Source organism: Lissotriton helveticus, chromosome 2_1 (genome assembly GCF_964261635.1).
Source record: "Lissotriton helveticus chromosome 2_1, aLisHel1.1, whole genome shotgun sequence".
Classification (NCBI taxonomy): Eukaryota; Metazoa; Chordata; class Amphibia; order Caudata; family Salamandridae; genus Lissotriton; species Lissotriton helveticus.
This window is the reverse complement of record NC_136059.1, coordinates 357556937-357583063: the sequence shown is the minus strand read 5'-3', so window position 1 is coordinate 357583063 and position 26127 is coordinate 357556937. Positions and strand designations below refer to the sequence as shown.

General features: G+C 52.7%; 1 protein-coding gene across 4 annotated transcripts in view; it reads left to right on the top strand.

Annotated features, from left to right (window-relative positions):
• Positions 1–26127, top strand: part of CPLANE1 (ciliogenesis and planar polarity effector complex subunit 1) — a 2766109-nt gene that overhangs the window by 2150101 nt on the left and 589881 nt on the right. For 3 of the 4 annotated variants that reach the window (XM_078674971.1, XM_078674970.1, XM_078674973.1), the window contains exon 43: positions 634–792. The exons of the other annotated variant lie outside the window; for it this stretch is intronic. In XM_078674971.1, coding sequence (XP_078531097.1) covers positions 634–792 — 159 coding nt within the window. The remainder of the gene's footprint in view (positions 1–633; positions 793–26127) is intronic. 4 annotated transcript variants of the gene reach the window in all.

Below are 26127 nucleotides of genomic sequence, written 5' to 3'. Positions count from 1 at the left end.
CCGTGCATGGGCGGGAATATTCATGTGTTTATGACTGTGATGGGGATACCCCTGGAAGAGAACTAGGATTACAGGTAAGTAACTAATCCCTTCTTACCTTTCGTGACTGAGGCCCGCAAATGGCTGAAGTAATTTGCTCACAGGCCAGATGCGATGTGACAGAGGTGAAGTGTGAATTCCATGAAGGGGTTGAGATGGCGTGGGCTGGGCAGAAGCACTAGCTTCATTTTCTTGTCATCCATTTTCTACGCCTTGCCGTCTTCTGGGTAAACAGATGTGTGTGGGATTGGGTTGTCCCAACTCGCCTGGATGCAAGGTTTAATTTAGTGTCATTAATTTTAGAAAATGTAATTAAAGTTCACTTTGATATCTGCGGAGCTACGTGCACACATTGTGTTGCCTTATGTTTTTTCTCCTTAGTGTTTAATTGTATAGTTCTTACATAGCACCTTGACCCTGCATGTAAATGACCTATTACAAATATTTGCCGTTTATGTACAATTATTTAAACGGCGTTGAGCAGGCAACAAAATTGGTCTTTTTGAGGAGTGTAAACGTAGTGTTTTGCTACATTTTCCTAGAGATTACTTTTTTGGTTTGTCATGATTGTTTCTTTTATGTCCATTAAATCAGAATTATTTTTGAATCGCGTCGGACTAGAGGATGTATTTGAAGAAGAGGAAGAAGATTCAAAATCAGAATTAATTGCCAATAATGCTTCTGCATGGGTGACTCCTGCTTTTTCTGCAATGTCAGCCGCTAATCTTGCCTCCACAATTGAAGCTTCTGCTGGTACTAGATTTGTCTTTCACTTTTTCCTTTTCTAACGCATATTAAATGTATGTTTGACCTTGCCTTTTAGTCAATGATTCTCTTATAAGCAGCTTCTCTAGATTACTGTCTCAGGAATTATGAATCAAAGGGTTTTCCCCGCACCATGTCTGTGAGAAAATGTGTTAGTAAATGTGGGCCTACGTGTTAATCCTTCCAGCACCCCCCTTGCAGCTATCACCTATCTACCTCACCTCTCAGCCTCTGTTTATATTTTGACATGTAGTACACACCACAGAGTGTACTCGCCATATTTGCGTGCGTTGTTGTCATATTTGAAGGAGAATTCAACAGAAGTATGAGTGAGTGAGTTTGCACCTTTTAACAGGAACTTATGCTCTCCCATACTGCTGGGATCCCGCTTTCTTGCCCCCTTTAAGGCCCTGTTAGTCCCCTTCACCCTCTAAACTGGCCCTTTCTCGGCAGATGTTGCTGTTTTAGATGGCTTATGGCTGCCAAATCTAACTCTTCATCCCAGACGGGTGTGAATCTCAAGAGTACTGTAGATCAGCGCTGCAGGTTCTGGTTCATGTCTGTCCTCACCTGCACCTTCCAGCTGCAGTGTTCGGCGCCCACAGTGCCTTCCACCACTTGTGGTCCTCTACATTTTGAATAGGTGCAGCACTGCGGCTGGAATTGCATTCAAAACCTTTTGGAAAAGGTTGACATCTGTGTGCCTGTCAAGAGCACAGTTAATTAGACTGTAGTAAGGCTGTTGCAAAAAACAATGACCTACTAGTTTACTGCAAGTTCTCAATAGCTGAAAATACAAAGAATAAATAAAAACAAGGATTGAAGTGACCGCAACAGACGTTTCAGGGTGCTTAAGTGAAATATCACCTAAGTGAGAATGGTGGAAGAACTTGCATATTCAATCACTCTTCCCACTAGACATTTTTTTAGGGAGTTAAGCAGCTGTCCCAGACATTTGTCTGTAACCTGCATGCCACTCATGCCTTAACCAATCATGTTCTGTATGTAATGAAAGCTTGACCCCCTCTGTGATGCTGTACCTTTACTGAGGAAATGGAAGACTGCACTTTTTGCCTTATGCAAGAGATGAATGCTATTGCCATGCTGTTCCTATTCTGTGAAAAAGTAAAGCTTGCACTACTGTTGTCCAATTTGTACCTGCTTGTGCTGATGCTACCCTAGCTGGTACCTGTCCTCTGAAGCAGTGATGCGTACACTGCATCTGCCAAAGGTGGAGCTGTTATATGAAGAAGGACGTTTTCCGATGCTGTTGCCTCATCTTCTAAGAAATGGAGAATTTGAATGCCTTTGCATAACATGCCCAGGCCAGTCAGAAGATTTTATTGGACCCTGGGCAAAACTAGGTGAATGGCCCTGCCCCAGAGACCCTGGCTTTGAGCACAACTTCCCAGCCTGATCAAACTGGTGACCAGGGGTAACTACTGTCTTCCCACTGCTTTCTTTTCAGAGAAAGTCCAATTGGAGAGCAACATGAAATAATTTAGTTCAGGATCATTTAATAGACTATAATGTTGCTTCATCTATGACAACAATAAATGCCTTGTAAAGATGTAAAGAAAACATTAGATAACCAACTTATCTCTTGGGTCACTAATAACTTTCTATCAACAAGGGTCTGCAGTTCCTTAGAGGAAAGTACATGAGAATAGGCGGTCGGTGAGTATCTAAGGAAGTGGATTGGGGAGTCCATTCCCTTATGAACAGGAAACTTCACACACCATGATGGGTGTTATGCTTCATCGGAGGGTGTGCTCCTCGTCGGTCGGCACTGTAATGCCCGACAGGCACCCACAAAAGGGCTCTTTATCAGAGATCTTTTTTTCCAATGCCTTATGGGAAGTGTAGGTGTAGAGCCGTTAGTATAGATTGGTGTAGTGAAGTGTGTGCATATAAAAAGGTGTATTAAAAATAGAGTAAGTAGTTCTAAAAACATTTTAATCAGTGAGTCTACTTGTCTTATTAAACATGTGTTGGCTAACAGCAGAGGCAATTATCTCCGGTAGCTCAAAAGGTCAACGTGTTTCTTGCCATAGGTAAAGTCAATAATGATCTGTTGGCAATTTGTCAAGACTGATTAATTCTAATATACACAAGGGTTGGAATCTGGGTTCATATCAAGGATTATCCAATCGCAAAAAAACAAACAAATGTGGTGTACCTTTTTACAGTGTTTCCTAAAAATGAAAAGCCGACCCAATTAGGGTAGCACTTCTGCCTTCTGAGTAGGAGCAGAGCAAACGCTAATTTTAGCATGGGTGTCAAAGTGAAAGCTGAACAGGACGACCAACCCAATGTCTGCTGCTTCGCTAGATTGCGTAGGTCTTCCTGTGCAACCTTTGTAGGAAGGTGGATATCTGACTATGGTTACCCCCAACTTTTTGCCTAGTGTTTAGCTGGTTTTCGACCTAGTTGGCCTGGGGCCCTGCTATTCAGGACCCCAGACTAATTGCTCTCTCTATAAAATGGACTCCATGTACCTTAGGTACATACCTAATTGGATACTGGGTCACCTTATCAGCCCCTGTACAGTGTACCTTAGGTACCCAGGGCATGGGTGTACCCAGGGCCTACCAGGGGCTGCAGCATGTATTATGCCACCCCTGGCTGGCCATCCAAACTGACACAACTGGCTGCTAAGACAATTGGGGCAAGGTGGTGTAATCACCCTTTGCTATAGATATAGTATACCTATATCTAACCCCAAAATGGACACATATACTCCTATCAGTCACTCCTATGGCAGGCCATATCAACCCTGAAGGCAGAGTGCTTGGAATTATGTGAGATGGTGCTCTAGTATGAGCTGAGCCTGTCTACAGCTTTCGGAACCAAGTCCTTTAGCTGTTTCCATGATAACGCTATACCATATACTCTTAAGTGCATTATAATCCTCGCGGTTATTGCTAACTTTGGTATAGCATTATCAAAACATGTCGTGTAAGGTGTCATACGCTTTGGAATACTACCCCCTCGCCAGTTCTGGCGACGGGGGTAGCATTCCACCCTTCTAGAGGGATAAGCCATATATGTAACTGTAACCCTGGTTAAAGTTAAGCAGAGCCTCAGCATCACAAAATGGATGCTGCCACCACAGACACAAGTCTGACCTCCTGCTGCTGGGAGTCCTTCTAGCGAGGGAGGCCTGGACAAAGGGTTTCCTGCCTTGGGAGGTGCTAGCACCACCCCAGACAAGATTTTGTGTATTGAGGTAGGGAGGGCTGCTGGAATGAGACATGCCTGGGGCACACAAGGTGTCCCTGTGCATACCCCTGTTCAAACCAGTTGCTGGGGCACTCCAGCCCCAGCTCTGGCGCAAAACCGGACAAAGGATATGGGGTGTAACCACCCCCCTTCCTGGTCCCACCCATAGGAGGGACCTAGTCATAGTACAGCCCCCTTTAGCAGGATAAAGGTAGGAGCTGGTCCCATTCCAAGTTAGATTATCCTGAACAACTTTACAAGAAGAAACTCTGGACTTCGACGTTCTGCTCCACAGAAGACTGAAGTATCTCCCTTGTGGGCAAGGAGTGTCCACCCTGCACCTGCAGGCACCATCAAGCGTCCTAGCGGTCCACTTTGTCGTCCTTCCTGCCGGATCCAGACTTCAGAGCCCGACAAAACCCGGACTCCCAGACCTCTCTGACCTCTACCCACATCTGCAGCACAGCTGAGACCCGTGGGTGCGACGAGACACGTGGGACCGGCCATCTTGAAGAGACTGCACTTCGCTTCCAGCACGACTTCAGAGGCATCCTCGAGTAAGTGCTTTGGGGATTGAGAAGCCCCAGCCCCGAGCAGCTCCTGCACCAAAGACCAGCCCTCCAGCATCCACGAGATCTGCGTGGGGCCCTTTTGCTTGATTACTGCTCGACGCGTTGTCTGGTCACTTGCCGGCTGGCTAGTGACCTCCTAGACGACGATCCACGAAATCTACACTGCTGGTCTGGTTGCTCCAGACTGGCCCTTGCTCCCTTCCAAAAGAGGGGCACCCCGGACCCTCCTGGTCCGCATTAGACGCCTTTTCCACTCACCGCATGGGTTGCCTTTGCCAAGGCCTGTTGACGCCGAATCCGGAACAGACACCGCCGACAGCGAGAGCCTGCGTGGGACAGCTCGTGCCTCCATCCTGGTGGTCGAAGACACCTCCTGGTCCACGTGGCTGCAGAGTCAAGCGTCCACTCTTCACCTGATCGCGACGACAACATCTGGTTCCTTCCTGGTTCCACACCGGTCACTGGCTAGTGACTTTGAACATTGTCCCCTCTGCTTTCAGGTCTTCATCTTCCTCGATCCACCTGTGGATCGCTCCGGACATCTTCCTCCTGGTCGCCTGCAGCATCTTTCTTCAAGGCTCCATAGACTTCAAAGCGGAAACCCGACACATTTTGACACCTATGCACCCGCAGCCCGTGGGTGAGGTAACAAGAGCATTTTGGTGCTCAAGGGTAGATTGACTCTCCTAGTGTCCAGGTATCCTGTCGTTTTAGTCGTAACTAGTAGGAACTGTCTTTTACTTACCTTTTCGTAATTTGTTCTGCCCATTGACTTTGTTCCGCATCCCGCGTGTGAGTTCACACTCTGCACACGCGTCCCGTGGGCCTCCTGATAGTTACCTAAGGTTAGGGTAGGGTACTCCCAGCGAACCTACAGCCTCTGGGCATCTTCATTTTCTAAATCGTTCTACTTATACCATTTACTTAGTATATGGTTTATCGTGCCCCTAGGGCACCATTGTAATTTGTGCGACTTATTGTGTTTTTCTTAAAGAGATTGTTATGTGCTTAGCCCTCTGATCTCATAAAGAGTTCAGAGGTGTTTGTTATTAATAAATAGACTGGTTATTTTCATAACAACCTGTGTGGTGTCCTTTCATCTGGTATTCAAGGGGTTATATGTGGTAAAACAGCTGGCTTCACATGCCAAAAGAGTTTAGCCTAAGACTGCTTTGTCCATGCTACCATTAGGATAGCTGGTCTATAAGGTGGACTTACAACCAATCACCATAAGGGTTGTTTGGACTGATACAAGGTGATCACTAGAACTAGTGAGCATCATATATCAGGCCAACTTCTCACAACCTTCACTATGACAATCACACTAAACCTGCTTTTAATCCTGTGGTAGGAAGACCCCGGTAAGAAAACATTTTTAACTCACCCACATAACATTTTAATGTAGTTCTGACAGTTCAACATAGGGTGTACAGGAATGTTGACATACGTGGCATAACCTCATCCAAACTAGAGAGCCCATGACTAGGAGATTGTAAAACCAGAGAACACAAATACTCTTAAATGCTTCCCAGTACAAGATGCGGAACCCACTGATAAAACATACCACATTAGGTTGGTGACCATTCATCCTCCTTTATGATCCTTTATACGGTAATTTGGTAATTTCATAACCGGTTTGGCTATTTCTTGCAGGAGTTTCATACTACTTGTATGTTCTTGTATGTCGGTTTAAAAAAATAAAACAAAATTCCTTTACTGCATCTTGCTCAATCTTTAGTGTGTTAGCTACTTGTGCTGTACCTGTCCTATATGTATGAGAGAATCATGTGATGTCCTTTTCTGTTGCTGCCACCTGACCTTGACATATTATTTGTATTTGAAAGAGACACGTTAGTGATAGATTCCTTACCTTAGAATATCCCCAGGCGTCAGACTGGATCCGGAAATTTTTGTGTAGCAGTACCCTTGCGCGTCAGTAGGCGTCGTCTGCGGCTCCGCGTCCGTCGTCGGCGCCGTGATGACGTCGTCGGAGTACTTAGACGCCGCCTCCGCGTGCTGACGTCAGTTCTTCTTTTTTCCACGCCAGCAGCGCAGATCCGGAAAAAGTGGTACCTTAGTCTTTTTTGACTAAACTTTTTTGATCTCTTTTGATCATTCTTTTTCGAGTCTTCGACTCCGAACGGTGCCGGTAGGGATGCCAGGTTTTAAGCACTGTGAGGATTGTGACCGACTGATGTCGGTCACCAACCCCCACCGTCGGTGTCTCCACTGTCTCGGCGTCGACCACGACGATAAGACCTGTTCTGACTGCCGGGCCCTGACTTCGAAAGCTAGGCGGGAGCGGTCCCGCAAGCGACTCGAACTCCGGCAGTCGGCCCGCGCCGAGAGAGGTCCCGGTCCGGACGGAGGTCGAGGGACCGGTCGCGGGAGCTGAGCCACCATAGCTCTGGGAGTCGACATCACTCCTCTGGGTCGAAGTCGTCAGGTAAGCACAAGAAGTCGAAGAGACGTCATCGCTCTTCCGACTCCCCCCGACGCTCGCACGACGCGGCCGGGGTTTCAGGTGACACCGCTCACGCGGCTCCGTCGGAGTCGCAGGCGTCGCGTCCGGGCCCATACCCTCCGGTCCCTGGGCCGCGCGCGACGCCGGAGGAGATCGAGCGGTTCCTCATGGCCATGAGGTCCCTCACTCCCCCGGCGGGCTCCGCGGCACCTTTGGGCCCAGCGGGTCGGGGGCTCCGGCCCCGACGCCGTCGAGTGCTTCGGCCTCGGCGCCGCTGGTGCCTACGGGCCTGGCGCCGCAGGGCCCCACTGGATCCGGTTCCGGATCCGGGTTGTCGTCGGTGGACCTAACGACCTCCCCGGCGCCGGTCCATCGGGTGTCACCCCCGGCGCCGTCTTCGGGCGGCGCCGTCCCTGAGGCCTCCCTCGACCCGGCTCCGGCGCCGGAGCGGCGCCGCTTCAGACGCTGTTCGGAGAGTTTACCTTTCATGAGCCGGCCCCATCATTTGACATCCCTGGGTACCAGGAGTTGGGTGATGAGGAGGATTGGGAGGGGTCTGAGGACCCTCTGACACAGGAGTGTCAGTCCCAGGAGGACTGGACAGGTGAACTTGGGGATGCCAGTGGTCTGGACACATCACCAGACACTGGCTTTGTCTCCCCTCCTACCGTGGCTAGGGAGGAGGGGGCTGCCTATAGTGTGGAGCTGACGCGAGCGGCCAAGGCCTTGGGCCTTGAACTCCCCGTCGCGGCCGTGAGGACTAACCTCCTCACTGAGGTCTTTAAACCGCAGTCAAGCTCGGCTGAGCCTCTGCTGCCGTTTAATGAGGCCTGACTGACGTTCTTTTGGGCACTTGGTCCAGGCCCGCTACAGGTTCGCCTGTAGATAGGAACGTGGCCAGACGCCACCGCCCGGCCCCGGGCGACCCTTGTTTCCTGTCCACCCACCCCACCCCTGAGAGCCTGGTGATCCAGGCCTCCAATTCCCAGACCGCCTGACAGGGAATCCAAGAGGTATGAGCAATACGGCAAGAAGGTATTCTCCTCCCTGAGTTTGGGACTGCGGTCTTCCAACACCGCATGCCTCTTGGGCCGCTACACCCACTCCCTGTGGGATACGGTCGCGGACGTGCTGCCAGAATGCCCGTTGGAGGTACGGGCTAAACTCGGCCAAGCCCTTGTGGGAGGCCGAGATGCGGCACGTTATTCTATTCGGTGTGGACTGGATACCACCGACTCACTGAGCAGAGCGATGGCAACGACGGTGGCGATTCGTCGCCACGCCTGGTTGAGATCCGCCAACTTCTCGGCTGATGTCCAGAATACACTCATGGACATGCCGTTTGATGGCCGTCGCCTTTTTGGCGACAAGGCGGACCATGCGCTTGAGCGCTTTAAGGACTCCAGGGCTACGCCAAGTCTTTGGGCCTCTCGGCCCCGCGCCAGCAATCGGCTGCCTTTCACTCCTTTCGTGGCCACGGAAGGGGTGTACCCACACGTGCTGCCAGCCACGCGCCGCAGGGTAATACCCAACACGGTGGCGGCCGTGGAAACTGCCGTGGCGGCGGTCGGGGACAACGGCGAGGTCAGTCCACACCTTCCCCCACGGCATCAGCCTCAAAGCCCTCCTAGTCTGTGCTTTCCGGCCCGTGTGTCGCCAGTGGGGGGCAGGGTTCACCATCACCTCCTCCACTGGCACACTGTCACTTCGGACAGGTGGGTGCTGCAAATCGTCCGAAGGGGCTACTCCCTCCCCTTCGAGACGACCCCTCCAGCCATGCCACCGCAATACCACCTAATATCGGGGGATCATTTGCGACTTCTGCAGGAGGAAGTTACGGCCCTCTTGGTCAAGGGGGCCATCGAGCGCGTTCCTGGGCCAGAAGTAGGGTGTGGTTGTTACTCCCACTACTTTCTGGTACCCAAGAAGGGCAAAGGGGGCCTCCGCCCTATCTTGGACCTACGGAACATCAACGGCTTCCTCCGGAAGGAGAAGTTCAAAATGCTGACACTGGCTCAGGTCCTAGCTGCCTTGGACCCAGAAGACTGGATGGTAGCGTTGGACTTGCAGGACTCTTATTTCCACATCCCCGTCCTGCCGGCCCACCGGCGCTACCTGCGGTTCACTGTTGGCCACGAGCACTTTCGGTTTACCGTGCGCCCCTTCGGCCTTACCAGCGCCCCACGGAGGTTCACAAAGTTGATGGCGGTGGTCGCAGCTAATCTGCGCAGGATAGGGCTTTCAGTCTTCCCCTACCTCGACGACTGATTGTTGAAGGCGGGCTCGCCCCAGACAGTCGTCAGCCACCTCCAGACGACGGCAGACCTCCTGCACCAGCTGGGGTTCTCCATCAATGTGCCGAAGTCACACCTGTGCCCCTCTCAGAAGCTCCTCTTCATCGGAGCGGTTCTTGACTCGGCGCAGTTTCGGGTTTATCCTCCCGAGCAGCGGGTTCGGGATATTCAGGCTCTGGTTCCACTCTTTCAGCCTTTATCCCGGGTCTCAGTCAGGTTGACGCTGCGGCTTCTGGGGCTGATGGCCTCCTGCATCCTTCTGGTGCATCACGCCCGGTGGCGGATGCGGGCTCAGCAGTGGGACCTGAAGTTTCAGTGGGTCCAGCATCAGGGCAACCTTTCCGACCATGTCCTGATCTCGGAGGGCACTGCGAGACAGCTGCAGTGGTGGCTCACGGACCGTGATTGGGTCATCGGCAGATCCCTCTCCCTTCTCCAACCAGAGCACGTAGTTGTGACGGACGCGTCCCTCCAGGGCTGGGGAGGCCACATGGGAGAGGCGGAGATCAGAGGCCTCTGGTCTCCGGCGGAGTCCCGGCTCCATATCAACCTTTTGGAGCTGCGGGTGATTCGTCTAGTACTGAAGGCATTCCTCCCCTCTGTCCGGGGGAGTGTAGTGCAGGTGTTCACGGACAACACCACCGCCATGTGGTACTGCAACAAACAGGGCGGGGTGGGGTCGTGGACCCTTTGCCAGGAGGCTCTTCGCCTCTGGCAGTGGCTGGAACATCAGGGCGTGACCCTGGTGGTTCAACACCTGGCAGGTTCTCTGAACGCCAGGGCGGACGAACTCAGCCACCGATGCATGATGGATCACGAATGGCGTCTGAACTCGGACGTGGCGCAAGGCCTCTTTCAGCAGTGGGGAGAGCCTTGGTTAGATCTATTCGCCACCAAAGAGAACGCGCAGTTCTGCGCTTTGGAATTTTCAAGGCGGCACTCGCTCGGCGACGCTTTTCGTAGCGGGTGGAGTTGCGGTCTGTTGTACGCCTTTCCGCCTATACCACTTCTGCCCAGAGTGCTGAAGAAGATCAAGCGCGACCGGGCACAAGTCATCCTTGCGGCTCCGGACTGGGCACGAAGGTACTGGTATCCCGAGCTACTCAGTATGTCAGTCGATCCCCCGGTTCGTCTGCCTCTTCAGGACGACCTTCTGTCGCAGCAGCAGAGGACGGTCCTCCACCCGAACCTGTCCAGTCTCCATCTCCATGCTTGGAGATTGAGCGGTGACAGTTGAGGCCATTTGACTTGCCTCCTGAAGTTTGTAATGTCATTCTGGCAGCCAGGCGTCCCTCCACAAAATCGGTATATGCCTGCAGGTGGAATAAGTTTGATGCATGGTGCACAGCAAAGGCTGTGGATCCACTTTCTGCCCCTCTTTCTGAGGTTCTTCTCTTCCTTCTTTCTCTTGCCGAGCAGGGCTCTGCTCTGGGCACTATCAAGGGCTACCTTTCTGCCCTTTCAGCCTTTCTGAGGCTGCCTGATCAACATTCTTTGTTCAAGTCCCCAATTGTAAATAGGTTTTTGAAGGGCATCACACACACGTTCCCTCCTGTTCCGTTTGTGCTGCCTCAGTGGGACTTGAACCTTGTTCTGACATTCCTGATGTGCTCTCCCTTTGAGCCACTTCACAACTGTCCTCTCCGCCTTCTTACTCTGAAGACTGCTTTCCTGGTTGCCACCACCTCTGCCAGGAGAGTGAGTGAGCTCCAGGCTCTTTCATCTAAACCCCCTTTCCTTTCTGTCCATCCGGACAAGTTTGTATTACGGACTAGGCCATCTTTCCTGCCCAAGGTTGTCACGGCCTTCCACATCGGGCAGTCTATCACCTTGCCTACCTTCTTTCCGCCACCGCATCCCTCTAAAGAGGAAGAGCGGCTCCACCGTCTGGACCCAAAACGTGCACTCTCTTTCTATCTGGATCGCACACGCCAGTTCCGGGTGGATGACCAACTCTTTGTTGGTTACGTGGGCGCTAAGAAGGGAAAGGCAGTGCACAAGCGGAACATCTCTCGGTGGATCATCTTGTGTATCCAGGCATGTTACTCCTTGGCTAAAAAGGAGCCCCCTGTTGGATTACGGGCTCATTCCACTCGGGCCAGGGTGACTACAACTGCCCTGGGCCGGGGAGTGCCCTTGCAGGACATTTGCCGGGCAGCTACGTGGGACTCGCTGCACACGTTTGCAAGACACTATTGCCTGGACAGTCAAGTCCAGAGGGATGGCTTCTTTGGCCGTTCTGTCCTCCAGGACTTTCTGGTGTGATTATTGGTTCGCAGACCCACCACTGGGGTTGGTATTGCTGGGGTATCTATTCTAAGGTAAGGAATCTATCACTAACGTGTCTCTTTCAGATGCACAAGTTACTAGTTGTGTAACGATATATCTGTTAGAGACATTAGTTAGTGATAGATTCCTTACCGACCCAACCATCCTCCCCGTTCTGCGAACCGATATCTAGGGTTAAGGTCATCCCCTTTCAGGGCCCTAGTTTCAATGGCACCAGTGTTGTTTTTTACATGGCTCAGCGCTTCTGGCGCGGAAAAGCTGTGTCTAAGAACTGACGTCAGCACGCGTCTAAGTACTCCGATGACGATGACGTCATCACGGCGCCCACGACGACGGACGCGGAGCCGCTGATGATGCCTACCGACGCGCAAGGGTACTGCTACGCAAAAATTTCCGGATCCAGTCTGACGCCTGGGGATATTCTAAGGTAAGGAATCTATCACTAACTAATGTCTCTTACAGATATATCGTTACACAAGTAGTAACTTGTGCGTTAGGGACAGTTGCGCTGCCACTTTCCATCTTGTACCTTTATTGTGTTTTGAAGCTTGGTATAAAACGTTTCACTATGCATAGGAAAAAAACCGATACATGTTGCCAGTGCTTGTTTTTTTAAAAAAAACACATTTTATTGAGGAAAGAAAAGTCACATTACAACATGATGCGTTGCGCCATAGTGTACATCGCCTGGCGGCTCCTGTCCCCACACCTAGATACATAACGCCAAACTAGGATGTGACCCTCCAATATCGCCTGTGGGGCACCCTGGCCACATACATATCGTGTCCGTCTCGCGGCTGCCGCAACATCGGTGCGTAACATCATCATCATCTTCTTTACAGTAGATAAACTAATCCCAACCGCCCCCCTCCCCAGCCCCACAACACCAGCACCAACATAATACGCCGCATCTTGCATTAGGAGGGTCCATCGCTCCCTGACATCATCTATAGCATGTTCAGGTATCCCCCCCGGTCAATTCTACTGCAGTCGAGCGTCGCCCATCAGATATGATCATCTCAAACATGTACATCTATGGTGTAGGGCTCCGAACGATAGCACACTATGGAGGCAGGGTTCTGCAACACAGAAACCACTGCTGCAGCCCTTAATGAATACCGGAGGGCGCATCGCCCATGGGGGCACCTTCAGGGGCTCCAGAGATCGGGAGCACTAGGGCGGTGCAAGGAAAAACAATATAAAGGAAACTTACAACAACTACAGGAACAACCTCCCCCCCTCCCTCCCGCTAACTTGCGCAACATACCACTGGGCTCACATCACTGCACAGTATAGGGTCTTACGTTGTGTGTACAGAGGAAACGCATATGCAGATCCACAAAGCTACAGCCTCCCCCTAAGCCCACCCACCCCCAATCTTCCGTCCCCGGACACCCCTCCCCCCCCCACCCAGCAAGTCCCCCCGGTCACTCCCCAGGGAGATCCGCTGGCCCGGCTGGGGCATCCAAACACAATCCCCTATAATAGGCCCACCTTTTCCAGATTTTATAATGTTTGCGTGGACATCCACGTGCCTGAAAGATGGGTTGCTCCAGTCCCATATTGAAATCTAGTCCATTTTTCCAAAGGGACAGTGATGGAGCCCGAACATCCTTCCACTGCAGTGTAATGTCCCGCTGCGCCAGGGTGAGCCCCAGAAGTAACAGGTGTCGCTTATAAAGATTGCCCCCCACTCCCTCCATTACATGCAAAAGGGCAAGCTGGGGCGTCCGCGTGAGCTCCCACCCCGGGACCTCCGCCAGGCAGGAGAACACCCCCCTCCTGAATCGATCCAACCCAGAGCAAGACCACACAGTATGTAGGAACGTGCCCTCCTCCCGACCACACCGAAGGCAGTCCGGAGAGGCCACCAGTCCCGCCCTCCACAACCGGGCCCTCGTGAAGTAGACCTGGTGCAGGTACTTAAACTGTATTAGCCGGAGACGCATAGCAATCGCCGCCCCTTGCGGCGCAGCCAACGCCTCCCTCCAGTCTTCCTCCTCCAGGACGCCTACGTCCGCCTCCCATGTCCTTCTCAAATCATCTAGAGCCGGTGCACTGTGAGTGACCAGCGACTGGTATATCTTAGCTATCTTCTTGGTCTCCAGGTCCCCCATGAAAACCTTAGCCTCCAAGGGGCTAAACTCCGGGAAATGTGGCCACTCCCTCCAGGTAGGGGGACAGTGCATGTCGGAGCTGTAGGTAACGAAAGAATTGTGTCTTCGGCATACTAAACTCCCTCTGGAGCTCCGCAAAGGACCAAAGGGTCCCCTGCCTGAGCACAGCACCCAGAGTTGAGACCCCAATGGCGTCCCATCCACCAAAGCCCTGGAGGGCAGCTGGCTCCGGCAGGCGCCGGTTATGCCACAGCGGGGTTTCCCTGGTAGGGGTACCCCACCATCCCATGCGCTTCAGCGATTGGCTCCAAATGCGGAATATCAGTTTAGTGTAAATGTAAATGTAGTTGAGCTTATATAGCGCACAGCTACCCGCAGTGGGTTTCCCGGCGCTTGCTTAGGGAACCCTTCCTGGTATTCCCCTGTGAGATAGCAGGGTATCCACAAGGTGAAAGTCAGGCATCCCGCCGCGAGGGGCCGTTGTGGAGATTAAGCAAGCTATTGCCCAGAGTCGCAGAGTGTGAACCCGTGAGTCGAGGAGGCACCGGGGCGAGAATTATCGAGTCCGTGGAATTTTTAGCCCAAGACCCCGCCGAGGCGAGGAATTGAATCCTGGTCCAGGACCGATCTCAGCTTCAGGGTCTGCTGCCTCTAACCCCTGAGCCACACCTCTCCACACTGCCCGATGGTAGCTCCTTTAACAAGAGGGTCGAGTACAAAATGGTGTGCAAGGATTGCGAATCCATGAGACCGTGTTCCAGCGCGTACGCCGGGTCCCCCCTGTACCCGTAGCACCAGTTGTTTAGTATCAGAAGATGGGAGGCCTGGTAATAGGACAAAATATCGGAGGTAGCTAGTCCTCCGCAGTAGGGGGACAGGAAGCACTTACGGATTGCCACCCGGACTGCTCCCCCCCCCGTCCAGAGGAACTGCCCCAGCGCAGAATTAACCTGCTGGAACCATTTGGGCGCAATCGGATAGGGATGATTCTGGAGCTGATATAGCAACCTGGGGAGTGCAACCATTTTAAAAATAGCCGAACAACCATAGATGGTAAGGGGCATCCGCGACCAAAGTTCCATATCGGTTCGAGCCCGCTCCCATACTGGCGCAAGGTTTTTCTCCCACGCCACTGCCGGTACGTCCGTGAGGAACACCCCCAGATATCGGAGGCCACCATCAGCTCTTTGCAGGGCAGAGGCCCAGGCGCCCACCTGCCCGGGATCTCCCAGTATCCACAGGGTGGACTTCCGGGGATTCATGTACAATCCGGATGATTCTCCAAAGATGCGCATGATCTCCAGGATCCTCGGACGCGATTTGTCCAAGTCCGTCAAGAAGAAAAGGACATCATCGGCGTACAGCGCGATCCTATCCGAAATCCCGGGCGTCCACTCCAGGCCCTTCAACTGCACATCCATACGGACCCAAGCTGCAAGTGGCTCCATCGCCAGAGCGAAAAGGTAAGGCGACAGGGGGCAGCCCTGACGAGTTCCGCGCCGCACGGAGAAGCTCGACGATGTAGCCCCGGCCACCCGGACCGATGCTGTCAAGTCGGTGTATAACAGGTGTAGATAGGACAGAAACCGGGGGCCCAAATTCAATCTGCGCAAGAGGGCGAACAGATAAACCCAGCTAAGGGAATCAAAAGCCCGATCCATGTCAGCAAGCAAGTGGGCTGCAGGAACCCCCAGCCGCCTCGCCGTCGCTAACGCCACGCCTTCCGAATATTGTGCCAGGTCGCCCGCTGGGGCATAAACCCGGCCTGGTCCGGATTCACTAAGGACTTTATGTGCGGTACGAGGCGGTTCGCCAGGGCCTTAGCCAGGACCTTGGCCTCAACGTTCAGTAGGGAGATTGGGCGGTATGAGGCGTGTTGTTCCGGTGTTCTGCCCGGCTTTTGAAAGACCACCACCTCTGCATGTCGCCAGTCAGGGGGAAGCCTACCCGCCTCTCTAGATTCCTCAACCACGGCTCGATAATGGGGAGCCAGCTGAAGAAAATAGCGCTTGAAAAATTCGCTAGGAAACCCGTTGGAGCCTGGAGCCTTCCCGGTGTTCAGCTCCCCCAACGCCCCCCCCACCTCCTCATCCGACAGGGGAAGATCTAGTAACTGCCGTGTCTCATCCGAGACTGTCTTGGGCAGAAGGTCCGCTATAAACTTATCCACCCACTCCTCCGCCAGGCACTCCCGAGGGGTGTAGAGGGCCGCATAGTAGGTGGCTAAACTATTGGCAATAGCCTGGGGGCCCGCGAGCGGCGCCCCGCTATCATCAAGGACCCCCGGAAGTACCTGTGGACTAAACGTGCCTTGGCAGAGCCTATGTAGCATTTTGCTGGACTTGTCGCCCCACTGGCAGATCCGACTTCGTGTCGCCAGCCATGCTTGCCTCGACTCGTCCAGCAGGAGGGAGGCGTAGGACCGTTGTGCCTGCATCAGGCATCTCACCCTTCTACCCCCATCCGCCTCCCCAGATTACAGATTGCAGATTGCAGATCTCCAGACGCACTATCTCCGCTTCTGCCTTGACCAGTTCCTCCCGACGCTGCCGCCGAGCCTCCGTGCACCAGGCTATATCTATCCCCCGAAGGGTTGGCTTCATTGCCTCCTAGACCGTTGACACTCCCGAAACAGAGCCAACATTCATGACCAGGAAGTCTGCAATCGCCTTCCTCATGTGGTTGTCGTACTCGTCATTGAGTAGGTGCCATACCGATAGGCGCCAGCGAAACGGCAATCACCTCCCGTCCAGCTGCAGCACCACATATATGGCCAAGTGATCAAAGAGCCCTCGTGGATGAATACCCGCTGACACTACCCTCGGGGCCACCCCTCTAGGGACAAAGATGTAATCCAATCTCGAAAAGGACGCATGCACTGATGAGACATAAGTGTACACGCTCTCATTGCCATAGTGAAGGCGCCACGTATCCACCCAATCAAGGCTGGAGGCCAGGGAATGTAACCTCGTGGGCTGGGGGCCACCCCGACACTCACCCGTCCGGCGTCTGTCTTGGGAGAGGTCCATTACATCATTCCAGTCCCCCCTTATGGCTGAGATCCCCTCAGGGATATCAGCCCACACCGCCAACACTTTTTCGGCCAGGTGCCACTGCAGGGGAGGGGGGGCGTAGACACAGCCAAAGACCACCGGGGCCTGTCCAATGGTGCCCCGAACAAAGAAATTGCGCCCCTGCCCATCCACCCACTGCTGTACATGTACATATGGGACCCTACGGTGTATCAGAATGGCAACCCCCCTGGACCCCTGAGTGAACCCAGCATGGAAAATATAGTGATAACCATAGCGCTGCAAGCACAAAACCTTGGAGCCCAGCAAGTGGGTCTCCTGCGGTAGCAGGACACCAGCACTGACCCTCTTAGCTTGTCGCAGCACCGCCCCCCCCCCCGTTTGATCTTATCGAGTAGCCCCCGAACATTCCAGCTGACAACACACAAGGTACTCAGGGGACCAGAAGCCATCAGTCGTCCACTAGCCATGGAGATGCACACGCTCCCTCCGCCCCATCTCGCAGACCCATAAAAGAGCAAACCCTCCAACCCAAACCCAGTGTGAGTGCGCGCCCCACCCCCTCAACAAAATCACCCCAACCCCCAACAACACCCCCACCCCATACCTCAAAGAACACTGAAGTATCTGTCGCGGCGAGACATGGACCAAGCCCCCAACAGGAGGACCCGGGCCTGCCCCACCAATGGATCCCTAACTTACCACCCATGACAGTCCAACTCGCTGCCTACAGATGTAGAGTCAATAGGTGAGAGCCCATCTCGGGGCTCCCTCGGACATTGTAAATCAACTATCCCATCCTGTCCTCTCAGGAGGCCCCATCTGTCCGATTACTGTCCGCCAGGGCTAAGGCGCCAGTGTCTTGCTGCTGTGAACCTTCTTCTCCGACCAACGCTGGACTGCAGGACAACGACCGCCGCTTGGAACGAGATCGTCTGGTGCCGCGCCTGCGCGGCCTCTGCGAGCCCCTCCGCAGCCCTTCACTCAAGGAGGAGTCCGAATGCATGCCCGGTGGAGTGTGCGGCCGCACCCTCACAGTTTCGTCCGTCCACTTGAAGACGTCCTCCGGTGTATCGAAGAACAGGGTGCGGGACTGGAACACCACACGAAGGCACGCTGGGAAGAGAAGGGCATACTGTAGTTTAAGCTCCCGCAGTCGGGCCTTGGCCGCCTGGAAACACCATAATGCAATGATTGTCATATTTTACATACCTTCTAGCCTTCCGCAAACAGTTGAAAACCTTTTTATTTCACCCAATCTAACCAACTCCTCCTTCTCCCCACGAGGCCACAGCTTGGGCTTACGGTATTCTTAGAGCTTGGACGCCTCCGGGCAGCAATTTGCGCTTTACAAATACACATCCAATCCAATCCAATCCATATAACAAGGGTTCCTTGGCCCGGGCCTGCTTCAGGATCGCGTCGCGGTCAAGATAGTTCAGGAGCTTCGCAATGACTGGGCGAGGTCGGGCCCCCTCCGGCGGTTTCTGAGTGAGCGCCCTGTGCGCCCGCTCAATCACGAAGCAGCGGGACATAGCGTCCGGGGGGAGCCAACCCTCCAACCACTGGGTGAGGAAGCGTTCCATGTTGCCAGACTCGCATCCCTCTGGAAAGCCCACAAAACGTAGGTTGTTGCGCCTGGCCCTCCCTTCGGCGTCTTCAACTCTTAGTGCCAGGCCCTTCTGGGTGATCTCCAGCCTTGCCACTTTTTGTTTGAGGATGGTGACATCGTCCTCCACCCCCGACACTCGCGCCTCCGCCTCAGTTATGCGGGACACCGCGTTACGCAGGTCCTGCCGCAACAGCATCACGTCGGACCCAACCGCACCAATTTTAGCGTCCAGCATGTCCCGCGATTGGGTGATCGCCGCCTGTAGAGCTGCATTGTCCGGCGGGGTCCCTTGCGTCGAACCCGCCGAACCGCTCACCATACCAGGCCCAGTAAATTTGTCTATAGGCCCATGTGTGGTTGGGCCACCGCCGCCTTTGCCCCTCGTCATGTCAGGCGCTCCGCCCGGGCCCACAGAGTTCTGTCCAGCAATTACCCAGCCCGACCACTATCAGTCAGGTCCCTCGCGGGGCGCGGTACTGCCCCACTGCCCCACACCAAGGGCCGTGACCAGCCACCACACCAGGGCCCAGGATAGCACCACCCAGGCCACCAGCAACCAGCAGGCGTCTTTGTGCGTGCGGGCAGGACGAGGGGACCGCCACCTCCGCTGTCACAGCTACTTGGCCGCCATACCTGCCCCCCACAGGGTCCAGTACCTCCGCCGGTCACCAGGTCCGCTGGCACGGAAAAAAAAGGAGGGGAGGGGGGGCACCTGCCCACCGCAACCAAACCCCGATGTCCCTTCAGGCAGCTCTCCAGGGGTTGAGGCCTGAGGATCCTGGCGGCGCCCGCAACACGCCGAAGTGGCCCGACCCAGCCACCGAGCACCGGCCTGTCCCACACCTGCCCTGGCCGCGGGCCGTCAAGTGCACCCCACTGCGTGTCCTCCGCTCGTAGGATGGGGCCTGCACACAGAGTCGCGGACCTCCCGCCTGCCGCCTACACCCTCTGTGGGCCGGGTCCGATCGCGCCTCTCCACTACCGCCCCACGGGGCAGCCCACTGATCAGCGGGGGCCGCGCCACCTCCGGCCGGGGCCCGATAATGTCCGGTCACGACCTCCGACCGGCCGACGCCACCGCCCTCTGGCCGCCGCCAGCCACTCCTGGCCGGGTCGCGGATCACGGCACCTCCCGGTGCCACACGCGGCGACCAGGCCGCAAACTCCAGAGCCGCCGCGTCACCTCACAGCTGCGCCGGGTGCCCGGAGTGGGGACCGATCAGTGTCCCTGGGGTCAACCAGCAATACTCTCCCTCCAGGACTCGATTGTCGTCCGAGGGAGCCAGGATTTCAGCAGGATCTTTGTTGGGCTGGACGGAGCTCCTCAGCACACGTCCTCCATGTCGGCTCAGCAAGCCACGCCCCCCGCCAGTGCTTGTTTTAATGCATGATGTAAGTGAAAGAGTGAACCTTCACAAAATATGTGAGCAGAATTTACTTCTGGTCTAACACATGAACCAAACAATTTTCGTTTTTTAAATGGAGTAGGCGACTTTGTAAAAATATAATAAGTTAGCTAACAAGTGGCTCCATGTTATCCATAACAAGTCAATTTTGGCATTTTAGCCAACAGCACCATTGCATTCTGGGGTTTTGTCTCCCATAATGAAACTTTTAAAAGCAAAACTACAAGCCCCACAATGCAACATTCTGTTGGCCGGAGAAACAAATAGATGTTATCCTATATCGTAGTGCTAACACGCAGAGTTCTGGAATGCAAAAAAAATTTGTTTCCCGGTTTTCTGCCTTTTTTGCTTGTAGGCAATCACTAGTTAAATGGCACTGCTGGAGAGAGGGCAGAGACAACCTTTCAAGCTTAAATGCAAGCATCACTTGCCTATGGGCTAACATTAACATGCTGTTGAAAACCAGCTTGCTAAAAATGGCTATTTACCAGGATAATGCAAGCATCAGCAAGTTAAACTTCAAGAAAAAATAAGGACAGTTCACCCCCACTTTACCAGCCCATTATCGGTTTATTTTTGAAGTTTTTCCCCTCCAAACACCGTTGTGATGTACGCTGCCTGAAACAAGAGCAGCACAGTCTGTGGTCAGCCAGGGCTAATCTAAGGTGACAGAATCTAGACAGCCTTCCTGTATCCCCTCTAACTTTTCATTCATTACTGCCTTGAGACTCGGTGTGTCATGGGCCAGGAGTACCTCATTGTAGAAGGTTATCGGTCCTGCTTATCCTGCATGGACATGGAAATGAACACATGACACCCTCTGGCCAGGTGTGGCCAGAGGGGATATAATAAATGGGTGTGGAATGCATGGGGTCACACTGCTGTACCAGCCATGTGAATCTGTATCCATCTGTTGGATCCAGGGGGCGGGGCTACTCCCAAGCCATCACCGGTACTGAGTACTGGCACTTCTTCATTTTCTCCCCTTGAGTACCGGCACATCTTCATTTTCTCCCCTTGAGTACAGGCACTTTTTTCTAGAGGAAAGAGAGTACCGGTACTCATGGGGATCTGACTTTAACAGAGGCAGCACGCTCCCTTTATCCCTCAAGTTATACTACGGCAGCACCTTTCAAGCACTGCAAGGAATCAATCACAGGAGCTCGTCACCAGGACCCAGCGTGAGCTGCTTTGTAAATCAGAGCAGGGGTGTGTCTGCTGAGTTATTTGCTTATCCAAAGATCTTTCACAGTGGGCGCTAAGAGGGGGCTGTAAAATCTAATAGGTGGCGGTGGGAGGCACTATTCAGGACATAACAAAAGAACGTATGGGAAGGCTTTTACAGTCGACACGCATCTGAATTGCTTTCTTGCACACTTCCACACTCGCTGATTCCTATTTCATCGACCTTGGACAGACCTTAAGACCAATCAAAAATGTGGAGATTGGCACCTGGTTCCCCAGTACAGACGTTGTCACAATATGAACAGTAATGATACATGAGGAGAAAATTACAAGTGAACAAACTACAAAAGTAAACTGTAAGTTACACGAGGCAAAAGTGACAATTGTGAGCAAACAAAATACAAGAGGTAGCAAACGATACATTACAGGAGGAAAAAGTGATATGTGTGCAGGTTACAAAAGCATACAAAGTACAAGTAGAGGTATAGTACTGCAATAAATGGCAGACACTCTAGCACAAGAACAAACGTTACATGAGGCAATGGTGGCCCTTGCGCAAGTATCTAAAGCAAACAAAATGTAAGAGGTAGTAAACAGTATGTTACAAGAGAAAAGTGACGTGTGCATTTTACAAAAGAGTACCAGTACTGGACAGATGGCTCAGTGGGCTGTAGGCCACCGGTACGATTTAAGGCAGGCTGAAGCAGCATGTAATCCTTAGGCGGTTGATAAAATGCATGCAGATTTCGTGCATACAACCGTGGCACGGTAGAAAAGCTAAACCCGCCCCTTGTTCCCCCTTCGCCCCGCCCTAAACTCAGTCCACTGCTCCTTTTGGTGAGTACCTGCAATTATTTTTTTCCATTTAAAGCACTGCCTAGTGACGAGTTCCTGGATCCACCCCCCTGTACCGTGAAGACGCTGCAGCCTTACTCCGGCACTGCAGCACACTCCCAAAGCAGCATGAAGATTGCCCATGCAGCGAGGCCAGCCTGAAGACACCCTACTACAAACGTCAGGTTGTATGCTCAAGTGGAAAATAACCCACTGCACTGCGACGCACATGTGTCACAGGAACCGAAGGCTGATCCAGACAGAGCCTCGAGCCATGCCCTGCCACTCCCATGAGTACCAGGCCAAGAGTTAACGACTGCTCTGGCGCATGCGGTCTCTCTCTAGCTGCATATGGAACAATAAGAAGCGATTCACTCTCCTCTTACTGAGCCCAAACCCTGGAACAGCCCTTAAGCTTGAGGAGTGAGTCAGAGAGGGGCTAGAGAGGTCTGCCAAAATAGGGGGAAAAAATCCCAGAACTCTTACATAATTAGAAAAGGGGAATATCCTGTAGCGCGAAGGAAAAGGACCACAGGTCTGGGTAGGAAGGTAGGAAGCGCCTAGCCAATCCGCCTCACTTCCTCAATAGACTCTGTGCGCATGCACTTTTTTACTGTTTGAATCTACCTGCGTCCCGTGTTGGCATGTTTTTGCACCACCAATAGAGGACTGCTAATTATTATGATCACGGGATACTCACTACCAACCTCTTCCTCCAGCGAACCTGATCACCAAACGTACATGGCGACCAGTATCCACAGCACCAGCACTCTCTCACGCACCTCTATCCATTCACCTCCGGCGTCCGATGGAACGTTTTTTCACCTTCTCTTTGTTTGGCACATTGTGCTTCCACCATGCAATCTGTTTTATTTAAAACAATTCATCATTGCCACGCCCTTCACTTGCACTCTCACGCGCACTAGTAAACTGGACACAGTTATGAATCTCTTTAAAATCGTTTATGTTTATACCGTGTGGACATCATATTCCATCATGTACTTTGTATCTTCCCCAGCCCTCATGAGTCGTGCAAGCATTGTTACCGCTTGACGACGAAACACGTGTCGGCTGGCCGTCCATGCAAATAAAGAGGAATCGTACTACATCGCTTCCCCTTTCTTGTTCTGAACTTTGTTACTTGTACTCATTTATGCCCATTGAGACATCTCTCTCTGTACTGTAATTTGGTGTGCATTTGGTATTTGTTCTTAAGCCCTACACAGTGTCAATGCAATGTAAGTCCTGGGCACACGTGTAAAAGGTTTTAAACAGGTGATAGTTTTAAAAGTTTCAAATAGTCTCAGTGTTCAATCTCCTGAGTATTCAATCTTGTTGTAACGTTCAATGGAACACAGGACACGGAAATTGCTCTGCACACACTGGCAGTGCAGTGCTACAGCGCACCCGCTTGTAGTGATACTGCACCTGTTATATTTCTTGGACTTTCACACCTTTAACTATTACGTAAGAAGCCGGGTTGGAATTATCACCGGCATCTAGCTAATACGAAGATTGCATCACTCCTTGCAAGATATCACTTGAGTTCAGACATTGTTCTTTCTTATATCGGATACATCGTCACCAGCCGGGTTGGAATTATCACAGGCAGAGCATTCATACCAAGACTATCACCAATTCTCTTAAGCCCTGAGGAAGTCGTGGGATAACTTCCATTGGCGACGAAACACAAGAATGAATACACTGGAGATTGAACATTGAGACTTTTTGAAACTTTTAAAACTATCACTTGTTTAACACCTTGTTCACGTGTGCCCGGGACTTACATTGAAGTTGCAAAAACAGACCTAGTCGTGGTGAGAGTCAAAGCAGCGGTCCACAGTGGCATATGGCAAAGCATCTTGCAAGATGCCAACAACTGGCCCAGCCAAGAGAGAGAGAGGTTGATAAAAATTTGAAGGGCTGGAGACAAATTTGGCACCACGCTAGGTGGAACCCTCCTCTGAGGGTCCCGCATTGTAATTCCAGCTGCCCTCCAACAACATGTGACACTGCTAGCACACAGGGCACATCAAGGCATCAGAAAAATGAAATCCCGCATGAGATTGAAGGTATGTTTCCAAAACTCAAAGCTATAGTTGAAGACGTTGCTCGACAGTGCCAAGGGTGCCAGCTGACAAGTTTGCCCAAAAGGCCTACGCTGGTAATAACCGAAGATCCTACCACTGTGCCCCAGTCAAAGCTGAGTCTTGATTTTGGGAGCTTCCTACATGGGAGAGCCACAATGGTGATAATCGACAGCTACTTGAAATACCCTATTATTGAAGTAGTCGAATCGATGTTGTTTACACATGTCGCCCGTATTCTGGAAAAGACCTTCGCTATGTTAGGATTAACTACCGAGAAAAAAACTGACAACGGGTCGCCCTTCCACAGAGCCGAATTCAAAGACCTTCTCGCACAACTGGGTATACACCACCACTTTGTATACAGTCTCAAATGAACATTAGTTTAGTAGTAAATATTTTTATTGAAGAAATCAACACAGTTCAGGCATCAGCAATCACGAACAGATGACAATTAGTTCAGTAGAGTTAGAGCGCGAGGCCATCAGAGGGCAGGGTGTGCAGTATATAGAAGTTGTAATTATACACAGCAAGCCGCCTACAACCCAACCGGGCCGGCCGCGTATCAAAAGATTGCCACGTTAGTCAGGGCAGTTCTGGCTCCTGTCCCCAGCCCGTGCCTTCTAGCGCTGGCGTTAGATATGGCTCATTTCCTTCATTCAACCATGCAGTTTGTCAACACACTAGCAGACTGTCAACCCCTACCCAATACACCCCACCCCTCCCATCCCCTCCTGAACCCAGCCCTCCCCGTACCCCGAAACTCCAACCCCAACAAAACCAAACCCCAACCCCAATGCCCCCCCCTCCTCCACCCCCCACATCCCCCCCCCCGTTGATCCATGGTCTCATTCTTACAGGTCATACCTCATCCCGTTCTCGAATTAGAGGCGGGTTTGGTGATCCCCCCCGTCGGGGCAATCTCAGTCAACCTCAACAAGCGAAGATACCTCGGACAGGTGACCTCCACAAATTCCGAGGACAGAAGGGCTAGAAACGGTTGCCAAAGTTCCGCATACTTCGCCCCTTCCCCTGCTTTATACAGAGAAAGTCTTTCCATACCCAGGACCATCCAGAGGCGGTGGAGCCACCCCTGATATGTGGGAACGTGGGTCGTGCGCCAGTGGGTTACAATGTTCTGAAGGGCCGAACCTAGAGCTATGGCTATCAGGCGTCCCCTTCGTGAACGCAGGGGGTATGTCAGTGCATTTGGGAGCCCTAGAATGACGTAGGACGGGAAGCGCGGGATGTCAGTGTCAAAATGTTTATCCACATCATCTAGTACCTGACGCCAGTAATCTTGCAGGAAGCTGCAGTCCCAAAGAGTGTGTGTGAGAGTGCCTAGGTGTCCGCAACCTCGCCAGCACAGGGGGTCTTTGCTGCTATCCATTTCGTATAGCCGTTCTGGAGTGTAGTACCAGTAGGTCACCACCTTCGTTAGAGTATCCGTGAGCCCCATATGATACGCCGAGTGTCGCGCCCTGTAATATATACCCTCCCATTCTTTATGGGTAAAAGTCCTCTCCAGCTCCCTCTCCCAGCGTGCCCTACTCGCGCTGTAGGTATATTGGTGCTTGAGTGTGAGCATTTTGTATAAATCAAAGATTAGCTGCTTGTCCGACTTGCGGATGATCAACCAATATTCAAAATTCGTCAGTCGCCGATCCGCGTCAGGTCTCACCGTTTTGCTGAGGGCCCAATGTCTGATTTTAAAATAATGGAGACGCTCGGTCTCCGGGAGGCCGAAGTCCTGGCGTAGTTGCGGGAATGGGATTATTCCCTCGGGCCCGTATACATGGCATAGGGAGCGACAACCGGCCGACTTCCAACGTTCGAAGGCCTTTCCATCCATCCCCGGCTGAAAGTCGGGGTTCTCAAGAATGGGAGTGAGAGGCGAGGGGGCGGTCGTAAGACCGAGCTCCACTCCTACCCGATCCCAGATCTCAAGGGGGACCCGTGTAATGTGGGAGGCGTACAAGTTGCGGGGCCTGTGCATTTTGCGCATAAACGGGATCTCTTGCAGTGTGCGCCCCGCTACTGCCTGGTCCTGGAATAATCAGTGTTTCCCGGACTCCCATTGGACCCACTCCGCCAAGAAGCGTAGCTGCGCCGCCTGGAAGTAGGCGGCCAAGTTCGGAATCCCGATCCCCCCCTGCTCCGGCGCGAGCATTGCTATTTGGGCTTTTAGACGCGGTTTCCTCCCGTTCCA